Source organism: Balaenoptera musculus, chromosome 8 (assembly GCF_009873245.2).
Source record: "Balaenoptera musculus isolate JJ_BM4_2016_0621 chromosome 8, mBalMus1.pri.v3, whole genome shotgun sequence".
Classification (NCBI taxonomy): Eukaryota; Metazoa; Chordata; class Mammalia; order Artiodactyla; family Balaenopteridae; genus Balaenoptera; species Balaenoptera musculus.
In genome coordinates, this window is record NC_045792.1 from 85,817,650 (window position 1) to 85,842,948 (window position 25,299).

At 41.5% G+C, this 25,299-nt stretch overlaps 1 protein-coding gene across 25 annotated transcripts in view; it reads left to right on the forward strand.

Moving 5' to 3' along the window:
- The window catches only part of CD44 (CD44 molecule (Indian blood group)), an 88,032-nt gene extending 63,030 nt beyond the window's left edge, over positions 1-25,002 (forward strand). For 5 of the 25 annotated variants that reach the window (XM_036859349.1, XM_036859354.1, XM_036859355.1 and 2 more), the window contains 9 exons: positions 603-731; positions 2,209-2,340; positions 5,296-5,400; positions 7,222-7,311; positions 8,189-8,395; positions 11,380-11,445; positions 15,813-15,884; positions 18,060-18,138; positions 24,059-25,002. In XM_036859349.1, coding sequence (XP_036715244.1) covers positions 603-731; positions 2,209-2,340; positions 5,296-5,400; positions 7,222-7,311; positions 8,189-8,395; positions 11,380-11,445; positions 15,813-15,884; positions 18,060-18,138; positions 24,059-24,263 — 1,085 coding nt within the window. In that variant the 3' untranslated portion in view covers positions 24,264-25,002. The remainder of the gene's footprint in view (positions 1-602; positions 732-2,208; positions 2,341-5,295; positions 5,401-7,221; positions 7,312-8,188; positions 8,396-11,379; positions 11,446-15,812; positions 15,885-18,059; positions 18,139-24,058) is intronic. The other 20 variants (XM_036859356.1, XM_036859360.1, XM_036859364.1 and 17 more) reach the window with 12 other exon arrangements.
- Positions 25,003-25,299: the final 297 nt, after the last annotated feature.

Genomic DNA, 25,299 nt, shown 5'->3' on the forward strand with positions numbered 1-25,299 from the left:
TTTTCTTAAAAAGTCATTTTGGCAATTCTAGATGCTCCATAGACATAACTTCGTAACATGTCAGTGGGGTAGCATCTCAATCATTCCCGGCATCTTTCATGCTGGGCAAATGCACTGCTGGTGTATTTCCAGTGTGTGCAATTATGAGTCATGTGACCACCTTTTGAGAAGGCTTCCTACTGGGCTGATCTTGTCATGGACTGTTATATAATATACTCCTCCCTCCAAAATCACTGAAGACAGGTTAAGTTTTCTCAACGAACAGTTCTCTCAGACAGGATGTATGAGGCCATAGACTCTAGTAAAATAAGAATAATACTGGAATTCATAGACCGTGGTCTGGTCCTAACTTTGTACCAACCTGGCTATATGATTTTGAGCAAATCAAAGCTTCTTTGAGCCCCAGTTTTCCCATCTGAAAAGCTAAAGTATCGGGCCATTTGATTTCTAATATCCCTTTCAGAGTATCAGTGGTGTCTCTCCTTCCTGCTTTCCTTTTCTCCCTTCTCTCCCACATGTATATGCTCTTAAGGTAGAAAGATATGTGTTGGTAAGGAAATTAACTGAATAATAACAGCTCACAATTGACATTCTTCTCACAGCCCGGGCACCCCCTACTAATACAACAGAAGAAACAGCTACCCAGAAAGAGCAGTGGTTTGAGAATGGATGGCCTGGGGAATATCCCCAAATGCCAAAAGAAGACTCTCATTCAACAGCAGGGACAACTGGTAATGGATGGTTTCACAGGCAGACTTGGGTGAAAACTTCCTCTGGGGTTAAGTACTGGGCCTTGAAGACAGTGAACAAGAAGAGTTTGAAGGAAATGTCACAAGATGTTATAGTTCCTTAATCACTTAGCATTCAGTCAACACAGAGCCAACCCTTAAGTGCTCGTAACAAATCACCAGAACAGAAATGGATACAGGCACATAAGGAGACACAGAGAATATGCCCTTGCATATGTCACTTTCAGATCTAATTTTGGGCATCCCCTAGTAAGACTGTAGCAGGGACTCTGATCTTATAAAATACACCCTTTTCTTTCATAAAGGAATCGCTCTATGATATGGGTCCAGGCTTTACAACACAGTTCTATGAAATCCTGGGCTTGTTAGAAAGCTTTTGGTCAGAACCTCAGTAGTCAAAGAAATGGAGCCAGACATTTTGAGAAAAACACCTGTCTGGTGTCATTTGGCCCTTTGTCATGTTTGTTTGGAGATTTCTCCTTGAATGTACAATGTTTTCTTCTTAGATTTATAAAAAACACCTCTTCTCTATATTTGGATTGTGGGACTGGGGAGATTAGACCCAATCTTGTCAACATTTCTAAGTGATGCCAGATAACTTGGCTCTACCAGCTCCTGTGTATGATTCTTTTGTCTGTGTGACAGAAATATTGAAATGCATGCAAGATGCATTCTTGTAAAAGAATGTGAATTCCATATCATTACTTAATATCAGTGAGAAATATCCCTATGTTTTTACTTGCGATATAGAATGTAATGCATGATGTTCTTCTGGTGTGTGGCAGCTTCTGAATGCATAGCTGGCAGAGCAGTGGATTCAGTGACTGGATATGTGGTGTAGTTGTTGCTAAGGGGCTACTATTGTCATCTTTTCTACCTATACGTCTTCAGAGGCTCAGAGTGAGGCCAAAGCACGTGCTGCATTCTTATATGCCACTGTGCCATAAACCTCATTGTTAGAAGGTGATGCTTCTAATGGATTCCACTCATGCTTTTGAAATGAATGGCATTTACTTTCATGTTTATGTCAAGGGAAGCTGTTACCTGATTCCTTCTCTAAATCACTACTGGCCTAATGTGCATTTCACTGGGACGTGGTTGTCTAGGAATGACATCATGTGTTTGGACTCCTACACTTCCTCCTTTAGGGGATGGTGGCAACATGGTGTGGGTAAAGAACTATTTCTCCTCCATCTTCACTTTATGTCTATAACTTCTAATCTATCCACTGGAGAAGTCATTAATGCTTTTGTGTCCTCTAGTTCACATGCTGATTGCTAGGAAAATTGAGCATTACTGAACCTATACCTGCTAAAACATTCTGCAACTTCCTGGCCCTCTATATCCGGAAGATGGTTTTATTGTCTTGTATAGAAAATAAAGTCTTTAAAAAAATCAGTGTATCCCTGGCCAAATATCAACTAACACTTTGACAACTGCTTGAACTGCATTGTCACAGCAGCCTCAGCCCATGACAGCCATCCAAATCAAAGAGTGACAACGCAGAGCCAAGAGGACCGTTCCTGGACTTATTTCTCCGACCCAGTCTCACATCCAATGGGACGAGGTCATCAAACAGAAAGAAGGATGGGTAATAATCTCTGAGCTTTTTTATATATTATGTTTTTGAAAGCCCCCAAATGGCTATTTTCCCAGAAATATGGCCTTGGCTTTAGACCAGTCTGCTTTCCTAAGGAACTTTAAGTTTCTTCAAAAATTAGTTTTCTTGGTAAGAGTGATATGCACATGCATCTGAATCTGAAGTCCTAGATGAGAGTGGAGAATTTGGCAGGAAGGTTAAAGAAGGATTAGTCCTAAGATGATGGGAGTAGAAGTCATTTCCTCTGAAGAGGAGCAGTTTCAAGATTTCTTTTCCATTTACTTCTAAGTGCAGGGTTTTAAAAAGAGTGAAGTGATGGATTCAGTGACTGTCTCCATTATAGACCCAAAGATAAAACTTGTCTTTGGTAGAGAAATTTTAGAGATCAAAAACTGATGAGTACTCATTCCAAACAGGTAACTAAAAGGCTCAGAAAATGGTATTAATTACTCTTGCACACTTAGAAATAAATACTATACCCATAGAAATAAATACTATACCCAGTGACTTAGGATTTAGACCACTCTTGTCCATCAATAAATGTTCGTGAATTTAATGAATGGACAACTTTTACACAAGATGGAATCCTTGTTTTCTTAATTAGCATTCTTATTTACCTATAAGCAATTCAAAAACAGAATTAAACAAGAGAGAGTAAGAAAATACTAGCTGGAGTTCTGAAAGAATGGAAGATTGTTATTTTATTTAACAAATTTTTATATTTAAAAGGAATTTTTCCTTTATCAGAACCAGATGACAGCATTCCTGAGAGGATCTGAAAGAGTTGGTAGCAGGTGGTGCCCCTCTTTTCTCAGTGTTTACGAAGTGGAAGAATTCATGTTCCTTACTATATCCATGAATAGAATTATGCAAGTTTTATTTATTTATTTTTAATTTAACAAGATGTCTTGATCACAGAAATGTAACATTCCAAAAAGGGAGATCAAGAAAAGAACCAATATGCGGATATGAATTTTCAGTCGTAGCATTAAATATATTATCTGGGTCCAAACTCCCAAGGGTATACATGACACAAAACTACTGAAATGAGTTCTCAGAATGCAATGATAATGTCTCTTGGTATTGAGTTAAACAAAGTTATCTCCAAAATCAATCTAACAGTTTCTATGGTTTCATTTCTCCAGAACACCCTAACTATGTTGTACCCAAATATTAGTGATCATATATCCCTTAAAGTACAATCGTCTTAAATATCTGCTAATAGAATTGTATTAATACTTTATGTGCAATGCATCATGGAGACAAACAGTGTACACTTAATTCATGGTCCATGCTCTTAAGGAATTTAAAAGTTAGCTAGGAAAAAAAAACAGTTAGCTTCAAAATAGATCTAACAGTACAAGACAGTAAGTAATAGATGTCAAATGAATGTTGCTAGCAATAAACACAAAAGAAATTCAGAGGACCCCTTGGAGAACATCAGAGAAAGGTAGATTGGATCTGGTTTTTGAAAAATGGAAAAAACCCTGGGTAGTCAGAGAAAAGTAGTTGGAGAAAGTTTTTCTAGGAAGGAAACACATGTAAGGACAGGCTTAAAGGAAGGAAAGCCAAGGAATGAATTTGGCAGAGTGAATGGATCCGTAAGTCACAAAGGAAGATGAGTGTGAATGGTGAGGTTGGGGCCGTTATGTTGTGTGGCTGAAGACCCATTACACATTTTATGCACATGGTGGCTAGAGGCTCTGATGATAACCATTGTGGAAAACCAAGCCAGTAAAAGAGCTTCAGAATCAATATTAAATCTCCATATGGATGAACAGAAAGAGTTTCCGTCAAATTGATGATGTCAGGAACGTTACAGTTGGCTTCAACCATGGAATGGTGTGATACCTCTTAAAGGAAAGATGAACAAGAGTGTCTAGAGACCATCAACAGGCAGGACTTCTTCTGGGAGAATATCCATTTGGGGTTTTGATTTGGATTAGTTAGCCTTTCCTCTTTTTTGAATAATTACTATTACTATTACTACTACTACTATTATTATTATTAAATAATAGAGTCAGCCACGTTTTGTCCTACAAAGATCTTGATACTCTTTTCTTTTAATATGTAAAGGCTGCAGTGTAGACGTGGGTGCCTAATATTCCAGTGTTTCCCTCTGGAGTCATCTGGAGCACATTAAATCTCCCCAGAGGCAGCAGTGTGGGTGGAATTTGGATCCAAGAGCCAGCAATAGTGATGGTGTTTATGGTTTGTGTGACCTCTATTTCACTCAGGACTTATTTCAGCAAAATCATTTTGTGATAGTTATTAGAAACAGCTTCTATAATTATTTCAGTGAAATTTCTGTACCACTCAACATTGTACCTGTTACATTCCAAAGACATTTCCTACTTGTGTTTATGGGAAGAATGATTCACTGACATCCATTGCTTCTTATTCCTTGCCCTAAAATGTTCCTGTAGCCTCCAACTAGATAGTATGGGATGATGATTTTATGTTTTATTTGTACATTCACTTTGTGAAGCGAAAGAGGAGCAAATGAGGGAAAGGGCTGTAGCAAAACTTTTTTGCCACGTCAAGGGGATGTGACAAAATGGTGCCTGAACCAGTGCACTTTGTCTTTTCTCCATGTGTCAGATCACTTGTGTAGAATGGGACAAGTCACACGTGGGTTATATTTCCATCTGTCTGCAAGGCTTGGGAGACCCATCATGTGCTCATTTAGCATTCTTCCAGATTCAGAAAAAAAAGAACAAAAATTGTAGCTTTTGTACAACTCAGCCTTTAAATGAAAACCAGTTACTTCTTGGGATACTCTTTTGGAGAGATGATAATCCATTTCAATTCTGGAGACGTGAATCAGTATGTGCTTTCTTTCCTCTTATACAGATTTGAATATAAGAATAATTTGTCTCTAGACCATAAACAACCCTCAGATAGTAGTTAGGAAATCAAGCAATAACGCTGATTTAATTCCTTCAGATATGGACACCAGCCATAGTACAACAACGCTTCAGCCTTCTGCAGATCCAAACACAGGTTTGGTGGAAGACTTGGACAGGACAGGACCTCTTTCAGTGACAACTCGTAAGGATAATGACACTCGGTCTCTATTGATCTGTATTCCTGCTTCAGCTCTTGCTCTCCTTGGCCCTGATGGAGGGCTTGGGCTTGGTGATGGGACAGCACATTCAGGGCTTGGTGATGGGACAGCACATTCAGTGCTACGTGGCTCAGCTCAGCTCAGAAAATAAACGCTGTCTTCATTTTCTATATTTTCTTGATGGTTCTTTAAATCTGATTATACCTTCATTTGTGGTGCTTTCCACATTCAATGACTTTATGTTAAAACATTAAAAAAAAGGATGTGGGACTCCATTCCACTTGATTTTCCTTTTCTGAGTAGTTATGTCAGTGAAATTCAAGACCATAGCTAGGACAGTGGTGTCTCTATGCTTTAACTGACCAGGTCCTTTTGATTCCCATCTTTCAATCAAGGCAGAAGAGGGGTAGCCTTTTTCAATGGTTGTAAAAACATGATTTGGGGCCAGATAATCACAGAGAGTAGGGAAATCACATCAGCCCACAGAGGAGGAGCAAGGCATGTTGTTGACAATTGATATAGGTTACAGGGCCCGGGAACAAAAGAGGAACATTTGCTATATCTCTTCCTATCACTAAACATCTGGTAGAAACAATGCTAAACTTCTAGTAGCCTTAATGTCCACCACAGATACAGGGCTATCCTAGAGATCTCCATAAACTCATTCATAATTTCTTGACTGAATATGAAAGAAATCCAGAATTAAGAGGGCCTCATTTCACTGTTTGCTACACATAATGGGCAGAGTCTTTTCATGTGAGCCCTTTTAGGCAAAGGGAAAAATCAGCAAGCACGTGTAAATTGTCAAGAATGTAAATAACCCAGTGTTAAGCATCAAAGGAGATGCAGATAAGCCTTAAAATGGTCCTTGCCAATGGAGGGTCTCATATTCCTACTTTATCCTACTTTATGTCCCTGTTGACTTTTGTTCTGATGTTGGGTTTGGGATTTGGTGACGGTCTCTCTCCTGGTTGTAATATTTACTTGGTGGTGGACATGGCTTAGTGGTGTGCTTTATGGAGTGCTTGCACCTGTAACTCAGAGGTCAGTCCCTTTCTTAGAAGAACACAAAACAAACTAACTCAAAACAATGAAAGCCATTTCAGATATGGGCAACGGTTCAACCTGAAATTGATATATATCAGTGAGGACCCTGTGTTTGCCCAGACAAGCGTTTCCTGGCATTTCAGTGCAGTGATGAGAATTCTCATCCACAGATGAGATCAAAAGCCTAATAACTGAGTACAATGGTAACTTAATTTAATGTTCTTTAGAAGAGACTTAAGTGTTTCCTTGTATAAATTTGATCTGAGTTACTTGAGCAAGTTATTCTTGATGAACTTCTTCCTCTTTTGCGGTTACATGTATACTACCTGTTATGATCGTGTTTATTCTTCCTGTAGTCACACTTCTTGACACACAGCTAAGGTGCTCTTGATGGTTGATAGGAACACTGGGATTCAAACGTTCCTTTTTCTTTGTCTCTGTGTTCTCTGATTTTCCTGAGTGACAGGAAGCAATGCTATAATTGGGCCGGGATGATCCAGGGTGGGCAAAGTTTTGGCCCAGATTTCACCTTGGCACTTTACCTTGTTTGTTATACTGAAAAACAGAGCCAACTAGGGGCAAAGCAGAATTCTGTTGTGCATTTCTATCAATAAGAGGAGAATGGTGTGCACAAACCTTGGTATTCCTATGCATCTACCCATCTGACACCACTATATTAGATCCTCCCTGTCAGCAGATAACAGAGGGTTTGTTTTATGACTACAAATTAATACTGGATTCATCCCTCATTGAAACAGAACAGAGTGACACTCAGAGCTTCTCTACATCACATGGAGGCTTGGAAGAAGACAAAGACCATCCCATGACTGCTACTCCAACATCTAGCAGTAAGGACTGTAAAGCCCAGGTGGCTTCAGCTATGGAAAAAAAAAGTCAATGAACTCTGGGTGCTTTTGCAGTGTCTTTGGTGGAGGTGCATCAGCTGGCTGTTGTTGTGCTCTTACCCCGATCAGAAGTTGTGGCTGGTGATTGTTCTCTGATTCTTCTGCTTTGTAGATCTCTTAGAAGCCGTTGTATATTAGATGCAAACTATATTTTTTTTAATCTTAAAGTTTGGGTTTCTTAAACTCCAGAGTTAGTGGCTTTGTTTAAAAATAACAGATCGCTTTTGTATGATTTGGTGGAAAGATCTGAATTATATCACTCTCTATTTTCCTTGCATTAATAATATTATTTTGCCATTTATCCTCTGGACCATAAATCCATGGCACTGGTGACCAAGAAGCAGTGCCCTCTGGCAAAGGAAAGAATAATCAGAGCCTCAACGTCTTTGAAACTTTGCATTTGCTCTTCCAATCACAGGGAGCGTAATTTTACCTTTCAGCTCAATAGCTTGTTTCTTCCACTTCATCAAAGGTGGGTCCAATTGAGTAAGAGCTCAAGATTATCTAGTACCCGAGTTGACTTCAAGGTAACAGTTCTAGTGGCATAAACCTTATTTTAACAAACCAGGTAGATGATGCAACAGATATCTCTTCTAGATATTAGGATTACCGAAATCTCTTCCGTTGAATGATGTCCAGGCGGTATTGATTGCAAAATATTGGTTCTGTTCAATAGTGTAACACACCACACTGTCGTTTGCTCCATGTTCACAAATAACAAGTGGAAAGCTTTTGCAGCAATTTCACGTTCAGAAGACAAGCACACAATTGGTGGTGGTCTTACAGATGTGGGTTTACCATTGATTCCACCTCCACACAGATAGGAATGATGGCAGAGGTGGCAGAAGAGGTGGAAATCTTCCTGAAGACTCAACTCCTTCAGTGGAAGGTTATACTCCTTATTCTCCAGACACAAATGAATACAGAACCCTCATCCCAGTGACCCCTGCTAAGACTGGGTCCCCTGAAGTTACTGAAGTTACTATTGTTGGAGAGTCTACTTCTAATGTTGATCTTTCTTTACCAGGTAATTTGGCCATTTGTTATCTGCTTTGCTTTCTCTATAGGGAGAAACAACACATCCTTTCATATAGGGGATTTCTTCTGTGTAGGCTGTGATTAGACTGATTCGTAACATGGGAATGGCTTTCACACAGATCATCATTCTAGCGCAATAGATTTATTTTAGATAATGTTTTCATTTGCCTGTGAAATTTCCATTTATATTTTGTGACTTGGTTGTTACGGCAGAATTTCTTTCTTTGTCTTCTTCCTGATCTTGTGATATATTTAGTTGAACCATATGAAGTGGATATTTTTGTAAGTAAAAGTAGTCAAGTATCAATTTCATTTGATTCAACTAATATATGCTGCCTATGTAGTAAGGTTTTACCCAACTTGTGAATAATTTCCATATACTAATCTCTTTGCTCTGAAATTCTCTTTTATTGGTGATGGATTGGTGAATTTTACTTTTGGTGAAGGGCTTATGGATAACCTCTTCTAACTATGTTGTACACTTAAAACTATATGATTCAATCTACTATTAATGAGTAGGCACCCTTTCTCTTGTTGTGATGGCAAAGAGATGACTGAAGATGACTTATTCAATTAAGTTACACATGGAACTAGCAATCCTCCCTGCTTCCACTTTTGTTTCTCTGTTTGCATTAAGAAACTAACATTGAAGAAAAGGGAACTGCAAAATACCCTGGCTAAGAAACTAAAATTGAACTCTCTCTTCCTGGCGCCAACTGTTCAAATGTTCTTACCATTCAACCATTAAGGGATCTTAAAGATTCATGATTTTAAACATATATATATATGGTAGCATATGTGTGCGTATATATATATAATAGCATATGTCTTTTCCCATCCCCCTCCCTCTCAAAAGAAGAATAAATCTTATGAGAACCCAATGTGTAAAACAGATAACAGCTGTGATACTGTGACTTGATGTGGGACAGAAAACCCAGAATGAGAATGCCACGTACTTGGCCTCTAACCTACAGCCCACATGCTTGGGCTGCCCATCCCAGGGCTTCAAGGAAAACAGTTTTAAAAATTACTAACCTCGGGCTTCCCTGGTGGTGCAGTGGTTAAGAATCTGCCTGCCAATGCAGGGGACACGGGTTCGAGCCCTGGTCCGGGAAGATCCCACATGCCACGGAGCAACTAAGCCCGTGCACCACAACTACTGAGCCTGCGCTCTAGAGCTGGTGAGCCACAACTACTGAAGCCCGCATGCCCAGAGCCCGTGCTCCGCAACAAGAGAAGCCACCACAATGAGAAGCCCGCATACCGCAATGAAGAGTAGCCCCCACTCGCAGCAACTAGAGAAAGCCCACTCACAGCAATGAGGACCCAATGCAGCCAAAAATAAATAAATTTTTTAAAAATATACTAACCTCGACAGTATTGGCAAGACAAAAGCCCTTACATCCATTGGTTCTTTATTCAGCATAGGTCTGCCCTCAGTTATTAAAAATTCCTAGCAGCAGTGTCAGTATTCTTCTGGAGAAATGAATCTTAGAGCGCTGCCTGGTTTCTTTTGGCAAAATAGAGCCCTTTATGCAGCCAAATGAATTTAAATTTTAAATGGCAATTTTAATAGTTACAGTAGCCTCGAAGGATTACATAGTCTATTTGTTAGTAAATAAAATACTTTCTACAAAATTGATATTTACATACCCTGATTCCTTCTACATTCTGTGGTGGTACAGACAGATTTTCCATGGTTCTCCATGGATTAAATGATCTATCACCCTTGGTTTTCTTCCAGAACACTCAGATAAGGCTCATTTCCTCCCATACATTTTTTTCTCCATCTTTTTGCTTGATGTTAAGAATGAAAACATCTGGAATTGTGGTGGTGGTGATGGTGGTGGTGATAGTGGTGATGGTGGTGGTGGTATTGGGGGTATTGGTGTTCAGCATTTCAGCAAATGCTGTTTTCAGTTTTTCTAACCATCAGCCAAGGAACAAAGCAATCTATCTCCCCCATACAGTTACATAATAGATTACAGGTCACCTATGTCTGCCTTGTCTAAACAAGGACATGGTGAAGATCAGATTACTGTGTATTCCTTTTAAGAACCTTTCATAATGGGTGACCATAACCATTTTATGAACTATTGTCCTGTGTTGTTTTGCTTTAAGATTCCATTACAGTTTTGGAAAATGTGTGGGGAGGAGGGAGAAGATCGAGAGTTTCCGTATGCTGAACCCAAGATTTGACCTGTGGATCCAGATTTTAGCAATTCATAAACTTGCCTCAATCTAAAGCCTTTCGGTGATGGATGTTTGAGAAGATGGGATTATAGTAACTCTTGGTGTTAAAAATACAGATTTAATTTTGGGGAAATATTATTTGGAACATAGTCTAATAACCAGGCACACCTTAGTCACGAGTTAGTTATCACCTCCCCACTTCTTTTTCACTTATTTTCAGACTCTTTTTCTCTAAATAAGCAGTTGACTTTTCTCTTTGAATCCTTACATGATTCAACCCCAAGATCCTTTATTGCACACCAAAACCTTTTTCTATTTCCTGCCTCCGAGAAATCTCTTTAAATGTCTCATGCCCTAAGTCACAGAGTACACGCATTCGCAGTGATCACGTTTGTCATAATCCAAAGCATATAGTCCTTATTTCAAAGACACAGTATCAATTCCCCACCTCACACTTGCCAAGACCTCATAATATTTTTGGTAGAGTGTTACAGTTTGGGGATTTTTACTAAAGCCACACTTCCTATGGTCATCCTTGCAGGTCTGTGCTGTCCCAGTTTTTAAAATTTTGATTAGAGCTCTAGACCACTCATCAGTAGATGAAGCAATGAACAATATTTCATATCGTGGACCCATTCAAAGCTCCTTTGTCATTGTTTTTGGCTACCTTTAAAAGGCTAAACGTTGTGATGGGCTGTGTGAAAATGCACACGTGGGGAAAAGCAGATGGCAGTGTAACTGAGCACAAAGTACTGAACCTCCCTTTATTGCTCCTTACAGAAGACCAAGACTTATCCCGTGACCCCAGCGGGAGGTCCTATACAACTCAAGGATCCGAATCAGCTGGTGAGTTTGAGCTGCTTTAGTCATTTATTGTTATTGTCGTTGAACCTGCTGATTATTAATGAAGTATGAGTCAGTGTCTCCTGAAGAGTGGTTCTCATACGTTCTTTGCATGCATCACAGTCATGGGGAGGGCTTATTAAACTACATCGCTGGGCCTTATCCTTAAAGTTTCTGATTCGGTAGGTCTGGGGTGGAGCCCAAGCATTTGTATTTCTAATAAGTTCTCTGGTGATGCTGATTCTGCTGGGACAGGGACTCCACTTTGAGAACTACTGCTTTCAAGAAAGTTCTTCCATCTGAAAGGATCAGGAAGAATTCAAGCAGGCACCCAGTTTAACATTGCATTACACCAGAGCAATTAAGAACATGGGCTTTGGAGAAAGAATGGCCTGGGTTTGATTCCAACTCCTCCACATGCTAACGAGAGACCTTGTTTAAAGGATCTGAGACTCGATTTCCTAACCAATAAAATTGGGATAATAATAATTGTCACAGGGCATTGTTTTAAAGACTAAATGATGTATACTTGTAAAGCATTTAGCATAACCTCCCCTCCCCGAACATGGCATAATAGCTAGCCTTTATTGAGAATTTACTGTGTGCTGGTGGCATTGTTCTAAACACTTTACATGTATTAGGTTGGACCATATGAAACTGCCATTTCTGTAGGTCAACAGTCAAATATCAGTGATTTCATATGTTTCATCTATTATTAACTCGTTTAATTATGTCAGTACTATTATTATCTCAATATTACAGATGAGGAAACTGAGACTCAGAGAGGCTAAGCAACCTGGCTGAGTTAACATGACTAGTGAGCTGAGTGGTGGAGCCAGGTTTCAAGCCCAGAGGTCTCGTATTGCCTCTAGAAGCAGGATCTGGAGAAAGTACCCTGTCATGACCATCATTACTGCCGTAATTACTGTAATGATCACACCCCTAGAAACATTACTCCAGGCAGCAAAAGTAGACCATAAGGCAGGTTGACTTGTGACCACTGACGCTGGGGCTACTGAAAGGTTCTGCCAGTGCCGTCTCACTGTGGTCTCCCTGAGAGTCACCGGTCCAGGTGACCCCATGCAAACCAGGTAAGCCATATGAACTATTGTCCTCCCCTTCCTGCCCAAGTGGGAGTCGGGTTACTTCCAGGCTTGAAGATTCACACACTTACAGCAAATATGAAGATGGATATTTACATGGTGGCTTCAGTAATAACCTATACTGTAAGAGCACAGGGATGTAAGGGCCTAGTAGAAATGCTCCTAAAATAAAGACAGAAGTCCCAAGCTCTCTGGGGGCCTTGGGTGGGGCAGTTAGCCTTTCCCAGCTTCAATTTATTGGTAAAAAGGAGATCAGAGCACTGGCCTCCGTTACCTCCTAGAGTTCTTGTGAAGAGCGCGTGGTATCAGGAATTTGAAAGTGTTTTGGAAATGATACGGATCTCTGACTAAAAGGAAGTGCTCTTTAAAATCGAGAGGCCCCAGCCACTCCAAGTGTGGTCCCTGGACCAGCAGGGACATCACCTAAGAGCCGGCTGGAGATGCAGACTCCCCAGTCATCCCAGACCAGCTGAATCGAGAGCTGCAGTTTAACTAGGCCTACCCCACCCCTCCCACTAGGTGGTTTGTATGTATATTGAAGTTTGAGAAGCACTGTCTTAGACTTTTTCCTCACAGTCAGAGCCAGTTGAATGATCTCTGTGCATATGTCTTAGATGGGATCTCACATCCGAGCTGCACTGTCAAGCATCCCTCTTTGCAGAACTTCCCCAGCCAGCCCTACCTGGGCTAGATTTGCAGGCCTCTAGGGCACCAGGCCAGGCGGCCTGCTGTGTCTTGTGCATCTTCTCCCATCTTCTTCGGCTCTCGCTTGAAGTGAGAATCAGGTGGGCGGGAGCAGTCTCTTTTGTTTGCCTCCTGTGCAGGTGTGTATTGTTCAAAGGGGAGGTTTCATCTGGTTGTACACACACCCAGATCTTTCCTTGCTGGGAGCACTTTTTTGAAAATCAAAATAGAGATTATGATCCATTAGTGGCCTCCCATTCAAATATCAAAGGCTGCTATGAGTCAGAGAAAGACCAGCGAGAGTGGCTGTGCCTCTTAGGTGGTTTTCAAGGCAAGGAGCTCTAGTTTAGATGGCCAGTATCCCATGACCTGTACAGGCAAACACCTGCCAATAATGACCAAGGCCTCTGGGAGGCAGCTAGAGGAAGCCCCTTGGACTCCTTCTGAGGTTTGTAAAGTAAAAGGCCACTGTCAAAATGGCCTGCTGAAACAGCCAGATGTCTGGTAGACTTTGTTTTGCTCCATTTTGAGTTTAACAAGAACATCAAATTGCATAAACAGGAGCCATTCTACCCAAAATAACCACAGCCATCAAAATTTCAGAGTCCCCTATGCACAGTCTACAGTTTGACCCTCTGAGAAAAGACCATTTAAGGCCTGGCCATCTCCATTCATTGATTAGCCAAACAGATTTCCTTGGTTTTTTTCTTCCCTTGGAAGCCTTCAGGATTCTGCAGTGGGGTCCTATTGCGTAGGGAAAAAGAGTTGATTTTAGTGGGAATTTTTCACATTTCGCTTTGAAGCAGCGGAGGAAGCACAACACACACACACACACACACACACACACACACACACAAACCAAAACTTTCATTTGGGTGAGTGTCCTTCACAAGATGTCTTAGAAGTTTCTTTTAAAACATAATTCCTCCCTCATTTTGATGAACCTCCCGTTCTGACTTGTGGATTCTTTATCTTGTGATACTTCCTGTTCCTTCCAGTTTGAGATCCTTTATTTGTCTCCTTATTTGGTTTTGTAGCAGTAGAAAATGTTGTCTTCTAAGCAATGCATGTTTCGGGAATATATTAACAGGCACTCTCCTTAGGGTGATTTTTCACAGACAGAAGGGGCTATCACCCCTCCCACCCCAAATCCTTATTTTTTAATACCTATATTTATACCTATTGAAGATATTGGACGTGGTTTTTAGATTTGTTTTCTTTTTTTTATAACATTTTTTTTAATTTTTATTTATTTATTTTTTTGGGGAGGGGCTGTGTTGGGTCTTCGTTTCTGTGCGAGGGCTTTCTCCAGTTGCGGCGAGTGGGGGCCACTCTTCATCGCGGTGCGCGGGCCTCTCACTGTCGCGGCCTCTCCCGTTGCGGAGCACAGGCTCCAGACGCGCAGGCTCAGTAGTTGTGGCTCACGGGCCTAGTTGCTCCGCGGCATGTGGGATCTTCCCAGACCAGGGCTCGAACCCATGTCCCCTGCGTTGGCAGGCGGATTCTCAACCACTGCACCACCAGGGAAGCCCTAGATTTGTTTTCGACAACCTGGAGCATTTGAATCCCCGAGGGATCTTGTTAAAATGAGGATTCTGAGGTTTGGGATGAGGCCTAAGACTCTGTATTCCCAGCAAGCTCCCACGTGATGTTGCTGGTCCAGGGTAGCAAGGTCCTAAATTAAAAACAGAAAATTGTAATGCTACTGTGTGCAAGCTCGTACTGCCCGCTGCGTGACAGGCCAATTAAGGAAGAGGTGAGGTGTTGGGGCCAGGAATAGTGACTTTATTCAGAAAGCCCGCAGACCAAGAAGACGGACTGGTGTCCCAAAGAACGACCTTGCCTGAGTTAGAATTCAGGCTTCTTTTATCCTAAAAGAGGAGGGAATAAAGTCAAACTTTTCCTGGTTTCCAGTCAGCCTCCGGAGGGGATGTGTTAGTTTCTTCCTTCCTGCAGTCCTTCACAGGTGAGGCTGATCAGAGTGTTTCCTATGAGTGAAACAAAGATATTTTACCATAATGCTCATTCCCTGGGAGGCAGGGTTCCCAGAAATGGGCCACTATGTATAATTTAAGCTTATAGGTAACATCCCTTTAGTGACTGACTTGTAATAGAAACAGAGGTTCTTCCCTATTACAGTAACCGCACACAATTACCATTCTTGTGCACTTCTTTAAACCTCTGTAAAATGATGAAGTGGATTCTACTATTACCCCATTTTATGAGTGAGAAAACTGAGACCTAGAGAGGGATGACTTGACCCAGCAGATGTTGCTGGCAAGAGACAGAGGTAGGGCTTGAATCCAAGGCTGTCCTGCTTTACAGCCTCTTAAACACTGCATAGTACTGCTGCTGAGAATTCTCATGCTCTTGTAGAAAAATAACATTTCCAAACCTTAATCAAATCGAGTTTTTCTGGGGAGGTGTTTTTTCATGCAACACATTATAAATGTCTGTGGCTTGAATCTATAAATAGCTTTATAGTGATGCAGCACATAGAGATTGGCCTTATGTGCTACTCTGTAAGGAACTTGTGGTGATGCGTGCCAAACCTTGGTTGAGAGATGTTGTTTTTCTCTTTAGGGCACTCAAGTGGGAGTCAGGAACGTGGGATAAACACAACCTCAGGTCCTATGCGGAAACCTCAAATTCCAGGTGAGTTTTGAGCTATGAAGGAAAAATAACGCTAAAAGCGGGTCTCTCTGAATGTCCCAGAAAGGAAGCAGAGACCAGCTGGAAGGCGTATTCTCCTACATGTCTAACCTTGAACCTGATGGCTCCTCTTTTCAAGCTAAAGGGTGAATGAGAGCACTACAGCCTCTTGGTGGGAAAGGATGGAACATTCCTTTTTTCCTCGGTCCCATAGATTGACTGAGCTCATATTTAGACCTGTCCCTGGTCTGTCCCAAAGAAGCGCCATGTTAGTTACTACAGCTTCCTTCCCAAATGAGTGATCACCCCAGGGGCTCGTTGTCATCCCCTGACCCTTCCTATCCCAGTCATCTCTTTACTTCCGGATTTGGGGAGAAGCGTGTAAATTTCCCCTTGCATTGCAGACAATGGGAAGATACAAGGGTCATGTTAAGTGGAGTGAGAATATTCTTCTGGCATAAAAACTAAAAGAAAAACTACTTTTTCTCGAGGGACAATCTTTACTGATCCAGACAGAAGAAAGTTTCAGAATGTGTGATGTGCAGTGAGAAGGCTGGGCCACTGGCTCCCTTGAGCATCAGGATTTAAGGCATTTGAGGCAAATTCTTTATTTGACTTGGGCTCAGAACTGGGCATTTGTAAAGGGGGATTACAATAAAGGAAGGTTTTTCCTAGGGTTGTAAATTACTCTTTTAACTTTTAACTCTCTTTTACAATAAAGGAAGGTTTTTCCTAGGGTTGTAAATTACTCTTTTAACTTCAGAGGTCTCCAGACTGAGCCTCCCTTGGGGAGAGGGAAGAACGTGGTATGGCCCGCGTCCCCTTACCTCGGCTTACCTGAGCAGAGCACGTGGAGAGGGGGAGCGGGCTGAGGGGGTGGGTGGGTGGGATGCAATTTGCTATAATCAGGCAGCAAGATTTTCCCCAGCTCTAGTGAGAGTGAATATGGAGCATCTCATGGCTAGAAACCTGGGAAAAGAACAGAAATGGTAACGTCCTGTCAGCCTCCCCACCTCCTAACTCTACCTCCTTCCCCAAACTCACCTAACCAGGGAGAGGTCAGACAGAGGCAGTACTGAGCAGGAAATCAGGGGAGAATCAAGCTTCCCAAAGAAGAATGGCCAGTGAATGGCTTCCCATTTTTCTTGTTCCTTAAGCTTTAGTTCATTGCGTGGATATACGGCCCACTTTGCAATTGACTTGCAAATTGTCAAGTCATATTTTAATCCTACTAAAGCTTGGTTTTAAAACATATAAATAGCATTTTATTGGTCTACAAGTGATACATTAATTTTTGGAGACATTTTTGAAAATACAGCTAAACAAAAGGGTAAAAATATAAATCCCTTATTATCTACCTCACCATCCAGGAATACCATGGTTACCATTTTCATGTATGTCCTTTCTGTTATTTTTCAATCTAATTTCTATACAAACATGTAATTATACACACTGTTTAGTAAACTACATTCCCAACTGGTTGGCTACAGCTTTCCAATGTCATTAAAAACTCTTCCCCTGTATCTTAGTACACAATACAATGGATGTTCCCTAATTTGTTTAACCAGTCCCTAACTGTTGGATAGTAGGTTGTTTCCAACTTTACTATCACAAATAGCACAGTAATAAACATCTTTATAGCTAAGTCTGAGGTCCTATATATTCCTAGAAGTGTTAATGATGGATCAAAGGCTGTATATCTTGAAGGATTTTGACAAGTTTTGCCAAATGACCCCGCCCTACACACACAGGAATGTCCTTTTTCCCACCCTCTAGTGGCCTCCATTTTTGTTCCTTAATAAAATGTAAGGTGAATGCTCTCATATAGGAAAGGAATGTTCCTTTTAAGGGATGTTCCTTTAATTTATTTAGTAACATTGCACCAAAGGCATCTACAAGTTTCCACAGGTCATTCTACACATTTTTGGAAACGTGTTTTTCTTGGGAGGACTTGGAAATCTTGACTGATGATAAGAGACGAAAACAAGAGTCCTGTTGGGCAAAGACCTATAGCAAAATGTTTCTTCCAGTATTATCTGGCTATTGAATGGACCTTTGGTTGGACCCATGTATAGAGCTGACTGTAATTCTTTTTTGGACCAGGTCAATTTATAAAGTGCATTTCTGTTTTCACAAGCTTATTTCCCAAGTTCATGGATATCTTTTGCTTCCCACCAGAATGGCTGATCATCTTGGCATCTCTCCTGGCCCTGGCTTTGATTCTTGCAGTTTGCATCGCTGTCAACAGTAGGAGAAGGTAAGGGGATGCTCCTCCGGGCCTTCAACTTTGAAAGGGCATCATTTAAACTTGGGCTGTATAACTACTAAGTATAAAACAGATAAGCTACAAGGATATACTGTACAACACTGGGAATATAGCCAATATTTTATATTAACTTGATATGGAGTACAATCTATAAAAATATCGAATTACTATGTTGTATACCTGGGACTAATAGAATACTGTAAGTCAACCATACTTTAATCTAAAAATAAGAAGCCTTAGGTGATATGTCCTTGCTGCTCAGAGTGTAGCCCCTGGGACCAGCAGCCTCCACGCCCTGGAAGCTTGTTAGAAAGGCAGCATCTCAGGCCCTACCCCAGACCTCCTGTATCAGAGTCTGTGTTTTGATAAGACCTAAGGGATTCATGTGGACAGTACAGTTTAAGAAGCTCTGCTCTGGCATACTCCTTAGATAAAGGAGACTGTGATTATTTGGACTTCTGCTTTTAAATAGTGGTTGATTTTTTGTGGTTCTTAATTTAGGGGGGGTTAAGCCCATGGAGACTCTATGTGATGAAAGTTGTGCAATATCTCACCAGGAAGACATAAAAGATATACTCATTCATTGATTCATTAAACACATATTTATTGTGAATTCATAGTGCACAAAAACGCTATATAGAGATTCAGGGGTTGGCCCTTTAGCCTGTCTGAGGCCCCTAGAAACTTCTAGAACCCTTACCTAAAGCAGGCATTGGGTTTGTGTTTTTATTTGCTGGGTTTTTTTCTTTTTTGGAATGACAGTATTTTCTGCTTTCTGGAAGCTGTCATTGAAAGGATTCAGGTTACGGCCTAGGTAGAGTTCCCTGAGACTGAGGTGTATGAGACAATAAAAAACTTTCCTTAGGGAAGTCTGAAAAACGACAGCTCCCTAGAACTGGCATGTGGGCTGTTTTCATACTGTCAAACGTCCCCTCTCTCCTACCTCAACCAAGACCTATCGTTTTGGAATGTACACAATGCATATACCTGATTGAGCTGTGACCAGGCTCTAGAAATAATGCTACCTAAAATGAAGTGAAGGAGAACAGTAATTCTAGCATCAGAGGAAATGAGCTTTCACAGGGGTATTCCAGAAGTGTAATTCTAAATTTCCTGTTCAAGATGCTCTAAAGAGCCACGATTTTTCTCCAAGCAAATGCAGAGGAACATTTAACCTTTGGTAAACATTCCTTGAGGTTTCTTCTTATAAGGCAAAAGAATCTTATATACTTACATACAGGCCAGAAAATGCCCCTCCATTTGGGGAAAGACCTGGAGAAGATTCTAGAATCTTTCTTGTTGGCTTTTGGAAAGCAAGAAACAGCTCATTTCATTGCCGTGTTACAGCCCATGCAGTATCTCTACTTATCGGAGGAAATCAAATAATGTCGTTTTACGCTGGTACAAGTTAAAGAAAGTGCTTTTAAAGTCGAATAGCTGTGTTGCTATCTGTACCTTTGAGGGCATAATAAAAAAAGAAATTAGTCATGATAGCCAATTGTATAAGGAACAAAAACTAGGAAAATAAATCTGAAAGACCTCCTAGAAGTCTCCCATGACTAAATGGAAAGAGCTTTTTTTTTTTTTTTTTAGTTGAATTTAAATAATGCGATTTGAGGGAGCCCTTACAAAGAGTCTTTATACTTTCCCTCAGCTTCTGTGTTTTCTCCTAGATGACTTTTGCTCAATTAAATATGAATTTCCTATTGTCAGAAATCAATCCTTTTGTTCCAGGCCCTAGAATGCACCACTTCTGCTCACATATACAGTCCATAAGCTTTGTGCATGTCACCATGGAAACGCTGGCCTCAGATGCCCTCGGAGTTGGGGAGAACTTGGAGAAGCATCTCCGTTGTCCCCAGAGCAGCTTGAGTCCCTAGGGTGTAGCTGGTTAGCTCCTGTGTCGCTTCTCATCATGTCTGCAGCAAAAATGGGCCCCCTTGCTTTCCTCCCCCTCCTCCCAAGACCAGTGGTCACCCTGGCAACAGGCAAACAGGGACACACAGGATCTGGCACAGCAAGTGTCTCACAGGGAAAGTAGCTGCTTGGATGCTGTAAATTACCATGTCCTGATTTGATAATCAAAAACAGATTTGCCACGTAGCTAAAGGGTGGTTAACAACTGCACAGGCCCCTGAATGTGCAGTGTGTTTCTAAAGCCGCCAGCCCATTTCTAATCCTCTTAAAAGGCTGAGGCCTTTCTGCTTTGCGCGCTGCATTATAGAGGGATACAGAATCCTATTTTCATCAAAGAAAGTTTGGTTGAAGATAAGAGGCCTACAGCAGCCATTCATTTATTCAGCAAACCTCTTTTGAGGGGTGGCTATGACAGTCAACACTGCAGAGAAGAGGAAGACATTAAAACGAAAAGGGTACCATCCCTTCTCTGCAAGAATCTTGAGCTTTCGTGACACTATTGGCCTGTTGAATTTGAGTCAGCTAATGTTTATTGAGAACATTCTCTGGGCCAGGCCCTGTTATGTGAACTACAGTTAAAAGATAAAAGTGGAAAAGCATTAATTGCTGAAGTGGAGGTGGGAGAGTTAAACATGGGCTTCCATGAGGAACTGATGGGTGAGTTCCATCATCTTAAAGCTGTAGCAGTGTAGCTCACTGTAATCTCTGCTCACCCAGTCTCCTTCTGCCCTCTACAGCAGAGGTGTCCAGTATAACTTTCTGTGATGACAAAAACATTCCACATTTGTGCTAATACACAACCACTAATCACTTGTGGCGACTGAGCACTCATAATGTGGCTAGTTCGACTTAAGAAGTGAATTTTAAATTTTATTTCATTTGAATTAGCTTAAATTTAAATAGACACATCTGGCTGGTGGCTACTGGATGGAATGGCAAAGCTCCAACACAATGCAGAATAAATCTCTAAATATCTTTAAGGACTGTCAGGTAGAAGAGACAGAAGGTCAGTTGTTAAGTTACTCCCCACCCACCCAAGTCTTTCAGGATAAATTCCCCCATGCCCTAAAGATATGTTACCTGGTTCTAAACCCCACCCGCTCCTGGCCAGGCTTCGGTCTGGCATCTTCTACATCGTGTCGTCACTGCATCCTCAGTTAATGCCTGAGATTGAAGGGGAAAGGAGATACAGGCAAGAGGCAGTTCAGTAAAAATCTCTGACCTTTAGAGTCATAAAGTCATAAAGTTGCAGATCCGGTGTAGTTCCTGCCATAACTAGCGGGGTAGCTTCGGGTGCTCGACTTCTTGGACTCAGAAAAGAGGTTAGCTGGATCACCTCTGAAGTACCCTCAGCTCTAATGTTTCTTTTAACATTCCTATAACTAATAAGAATGAAAAAAATTAGAACTTGCTTTTTAAAAGTGCTTATGAAATGCCCGGAGCACCAAATATTGGGCTGAGTTATTTATGAGCATCACCCTGCCCTCCTGAAAGAACTCAGACAAAAAACAGAGACCATGAATCCAAAGGGAAATGGGGTCAGGACCAAACCCAAGCCCAATATTCCTAAGCCCTGCACGTTGAATGTTACCCACTTTCAAAATCAGCTTCGTTTAGGGTAATAACATTACTCCCCACTTCACCCCCTTGCACAAACATTTTTTATGAGTATAAATCACTTCCCCGCAATATTTCATCCAAATTCTCAAGTACACATTAGGTAGGCGAATGGGATTTACTTTAATAAGACACCTGTTCTCCAAAAAACATCTGATGCAAACTATTATATATAGAATGGATAAACAACAAGGTCCTACTCCATAGCACAGGAAATTGTATTTAATATCCTGTGATAAACCACGATGGACAAGAATATGAAAAAGAATGTATATGTATATATGCATGTATAACTGAATCACTTTGCTGTACAGCAGAAATTAACAGAACATTGTATAAATCAACTACACTAAATAAAATTGAATTTAAACAAAAAACTATCAAAAGCAAAGAACATATGAGATGCCCCCTGGCAATCTGAAAAAACATAAGCAGCGCCCACCTTTGGCCTTTTCCATCATCTTCAGAGTAAATATAACAAGGTGGGTGGAGGTAACCAGAAGAAACAAACCAAACACATTTCATATGGCTCTGGTTATATTAACAATGACAGCAAGTGCTTCTTGAACATTTACTGTGTTCCAGATACTGTTCTAAGTGCTTATCCAAGGCCTCGGTTTCCTCACCCCACGTTGTTCAGAAGAGCAACAAATAAAACAGTGGTAGACTTACGTATCCAGTACCAGCCTCTGTTTCAAGGGATTTTCACAATTCTTTGACACTGGTACTCTTAACAGCCTGGTGTTACAGATAAGAAAGCTGAGGTTCAGAGAAGTGAAGTGAGTTGCCCCAGGTCACACAGCGTTAAGGTCCCCAAACCAGGCCTTCCAAGCCCCTGCTCTTGTCTATGTGGACTGCATCCACATGCCCAGCCCCACAGACTGTCACAAGTCAAGCATCCTTCTTCCCCCGACCCCTCATCAAGCGTCATGCCAGAAGAGACAGGATCACCCTCCTATTCAGGAGGTATAATGTCTACTTCCCCAAACAAGGGATTAAAGTTTATGGCCTTGGCAGTCCCAGAGGGAATGGCCCATGATCATTAATAATAGAAGCTTTGTCTGTACAACTCCAAATATCCAGTGGCAAAGTGAACAATTACGACTTCATACTGTTTCCAAATCTCCAGATGGTTAGTAGCATGAATAGAGTGTGGCAGAGCCCAGGCTTTTGGTCATAAAAGCCTAGATTTGAATATTGACTCTGTCCCTCAAGCTAGTTTCTAAACCTCCCTGAACCTCAGTTTCCACTGCTGTATAATGGGAATAACAGCTGCTTTGTGAGATTATTGTAAGGATTACATGAAATTACATGCAAAGTGCCTGGCATTCAGGAGGTGTCCAATAAATGCTAGCCCATTTCCCCTCCTCCCCACTCCAGGTGTAGTTGTGAGGGTCTGCACCTCTGCTTTTGTTTGAGCAGCATCTGACTTCTAGATGTGTGGCAGTGATTATGTTACAGGAAAGAGGAAGCATTGCGTCAGGCTGGGTATGATAAAGCAATGCTCTGACCCAGCAACAAGGCCAAGGTCATGCTCTTCCATAGAAGACCTTCTGCATTTGAATCTTAAGTAATGTTACTGAGAAATCTTAAAGTAATAGTGAACAACTTGCCTAGGAGGTAGTTAAACCTCCTATATCCAGGGTTATACGGCAGTTAACCAATGTTAAGAGAAAAATCCATACGGCCTTATACTTCTAGAAAAGAGTTGTCTCATTCTTCTCGGCTTGCAGTAATAACCCTGACAAGGCCCACAACGTGTTGACCGGGAGAGGAAGAAATGGGACTTCCTTGAATACGCAGATCAGAATGATTTACAGTCGTTCCGTTGATGGTTTATCTGAGCCTGCAGAAACAGCTGGAGTTTAAAAGAGGCAATTTCCCTTCCGTAGTATGGTGGAAGGAGAGTTAGAACTTGGGAGTCAGACACACCAGGATTTGAATCCCAATTCTTTTAGTATTTGTTGAATAACCTGGAGCAAGTTATGGAATTTTCTGAGCCCCAAGATTTCTTTGGCTGTGATAATGGGATAATAATAGTACTGGCTTCCCAGAGCTGTGAGCACTGATTCTCAAACTCAAGTGCACATCAGAAAGCCCTTGAGGGTTTGCTAAACCACAGACCCTGGGCCCCTCTCCTCCAGTTTTCTGATTCAGTATGTCTGGGGTGGGGCTGAGAATTTGCATTTGTAACAAATTTACAGGTGATGCTTTTGCTGCTGGTTCAAGGACCTCGCTTTGAGAAGTGCCTCTTGTTAAGAGTCAGTAGGATGAAACATACTCAGATTGTCATCAACTGTAGTGATGGTGGCAGTGACAGTGACGATGATAATTGGGTCATTCCACCCATTTCTCATGTGATTTTTTAAATTATTAGGTGTGGGCAGAAGAAAAAGCTGGTGATCAACAATGGCAATGGCACTGTGGAGGAGAGAAAGCCCAGCGGGCTCAACGGAGAAACTAGCAAGTCTCAGGAGATGGTGCATTTGGTGAACAAGGAGCCGTCAGGGACCCCAGACCAGTTTATGACCGCAGATGAGAGGCGGAACCTGCAGAATGTGGACATGAAGATTGGGGTGTAACACCTACTCCATGACCTTGGAAAGAAACCATTGTCAGAGACATAATCTTTACAGGGAGCTGGGACACTTCACAGATGCGATGTGCTACTGATTGTTTCATTGCGGATCTTTTTTCAGCATAAAATTTTCTATTCCTTTTTGGGGTTTTTTTTTTTGTGTGTGTTTTGTTTCTTAAAGTCAGTTCCAATTTATAAAAACAGCATTGCTTTCTGAAGTGAGGGCCCAGTTAATAATCGGCAAGAATTTGACTGTTCCAGTTCCCACCTAGAAGCCTTTCACCCCCGCCTGGGGTGTGCTATGGACGGCTTCTAGCAAAAGCCACACATCCATCTTCCTGACCCTCAACCTTCCCTCCACCCCACCCACCAGGGAACAGCCACCTGCTAAAGACATCCCCCAAGGCTAAGAAGGATTGGTCCCTGGGAGGAAATTTGAATAGGTCCATATTGCCTTTCCAGCAGCCCAATCCCTGGACACTTCTTTCCAGTGGGGTAGGGGAAGGGGGTGTACTGGTTACACATCCCCTTCTACAGACCCCCTGGAAAATTCTCAGATGCTTCTGGAAAATACCCAAATGGTGAAGCTATTTATCTGTAGTAAGCTATTTATCTGTGTTTTTGAAATATGAAACCCTGGAGGTCCTTTGATCAGAATGATTATTTTGTTGTTGTTACTTTGTCAGAGGCATAAAAGGGTTTACGCTAATTCATAATAAACATCTGTACTTCTTCCACTTTAACCCTTTGTGCTGTAATCCTTCAGTTTCTTAACCAGCAAAATCTGGGCCCCGACAGCTCAACAGGGAGACATGAGAAGGTCCTCCTTGCAGCTCTTCATCTGAGTAAGCCCCCAGTCAGGCTTACTCACCCAAATCTCACAGAGGATCAAGGGAGATAGCTTTGTTTTATTTCTGAGGCTCTGAAGGCATTCTGTCCTGTCTTAGAAGCAGAATTGTGAGAGGAGGAGCTTCAGCTGCTCTGACGTATTAACGGCTACCTAGTCTCTCCCCTGAAAGGCTGTAAAAAGTCACATCAAA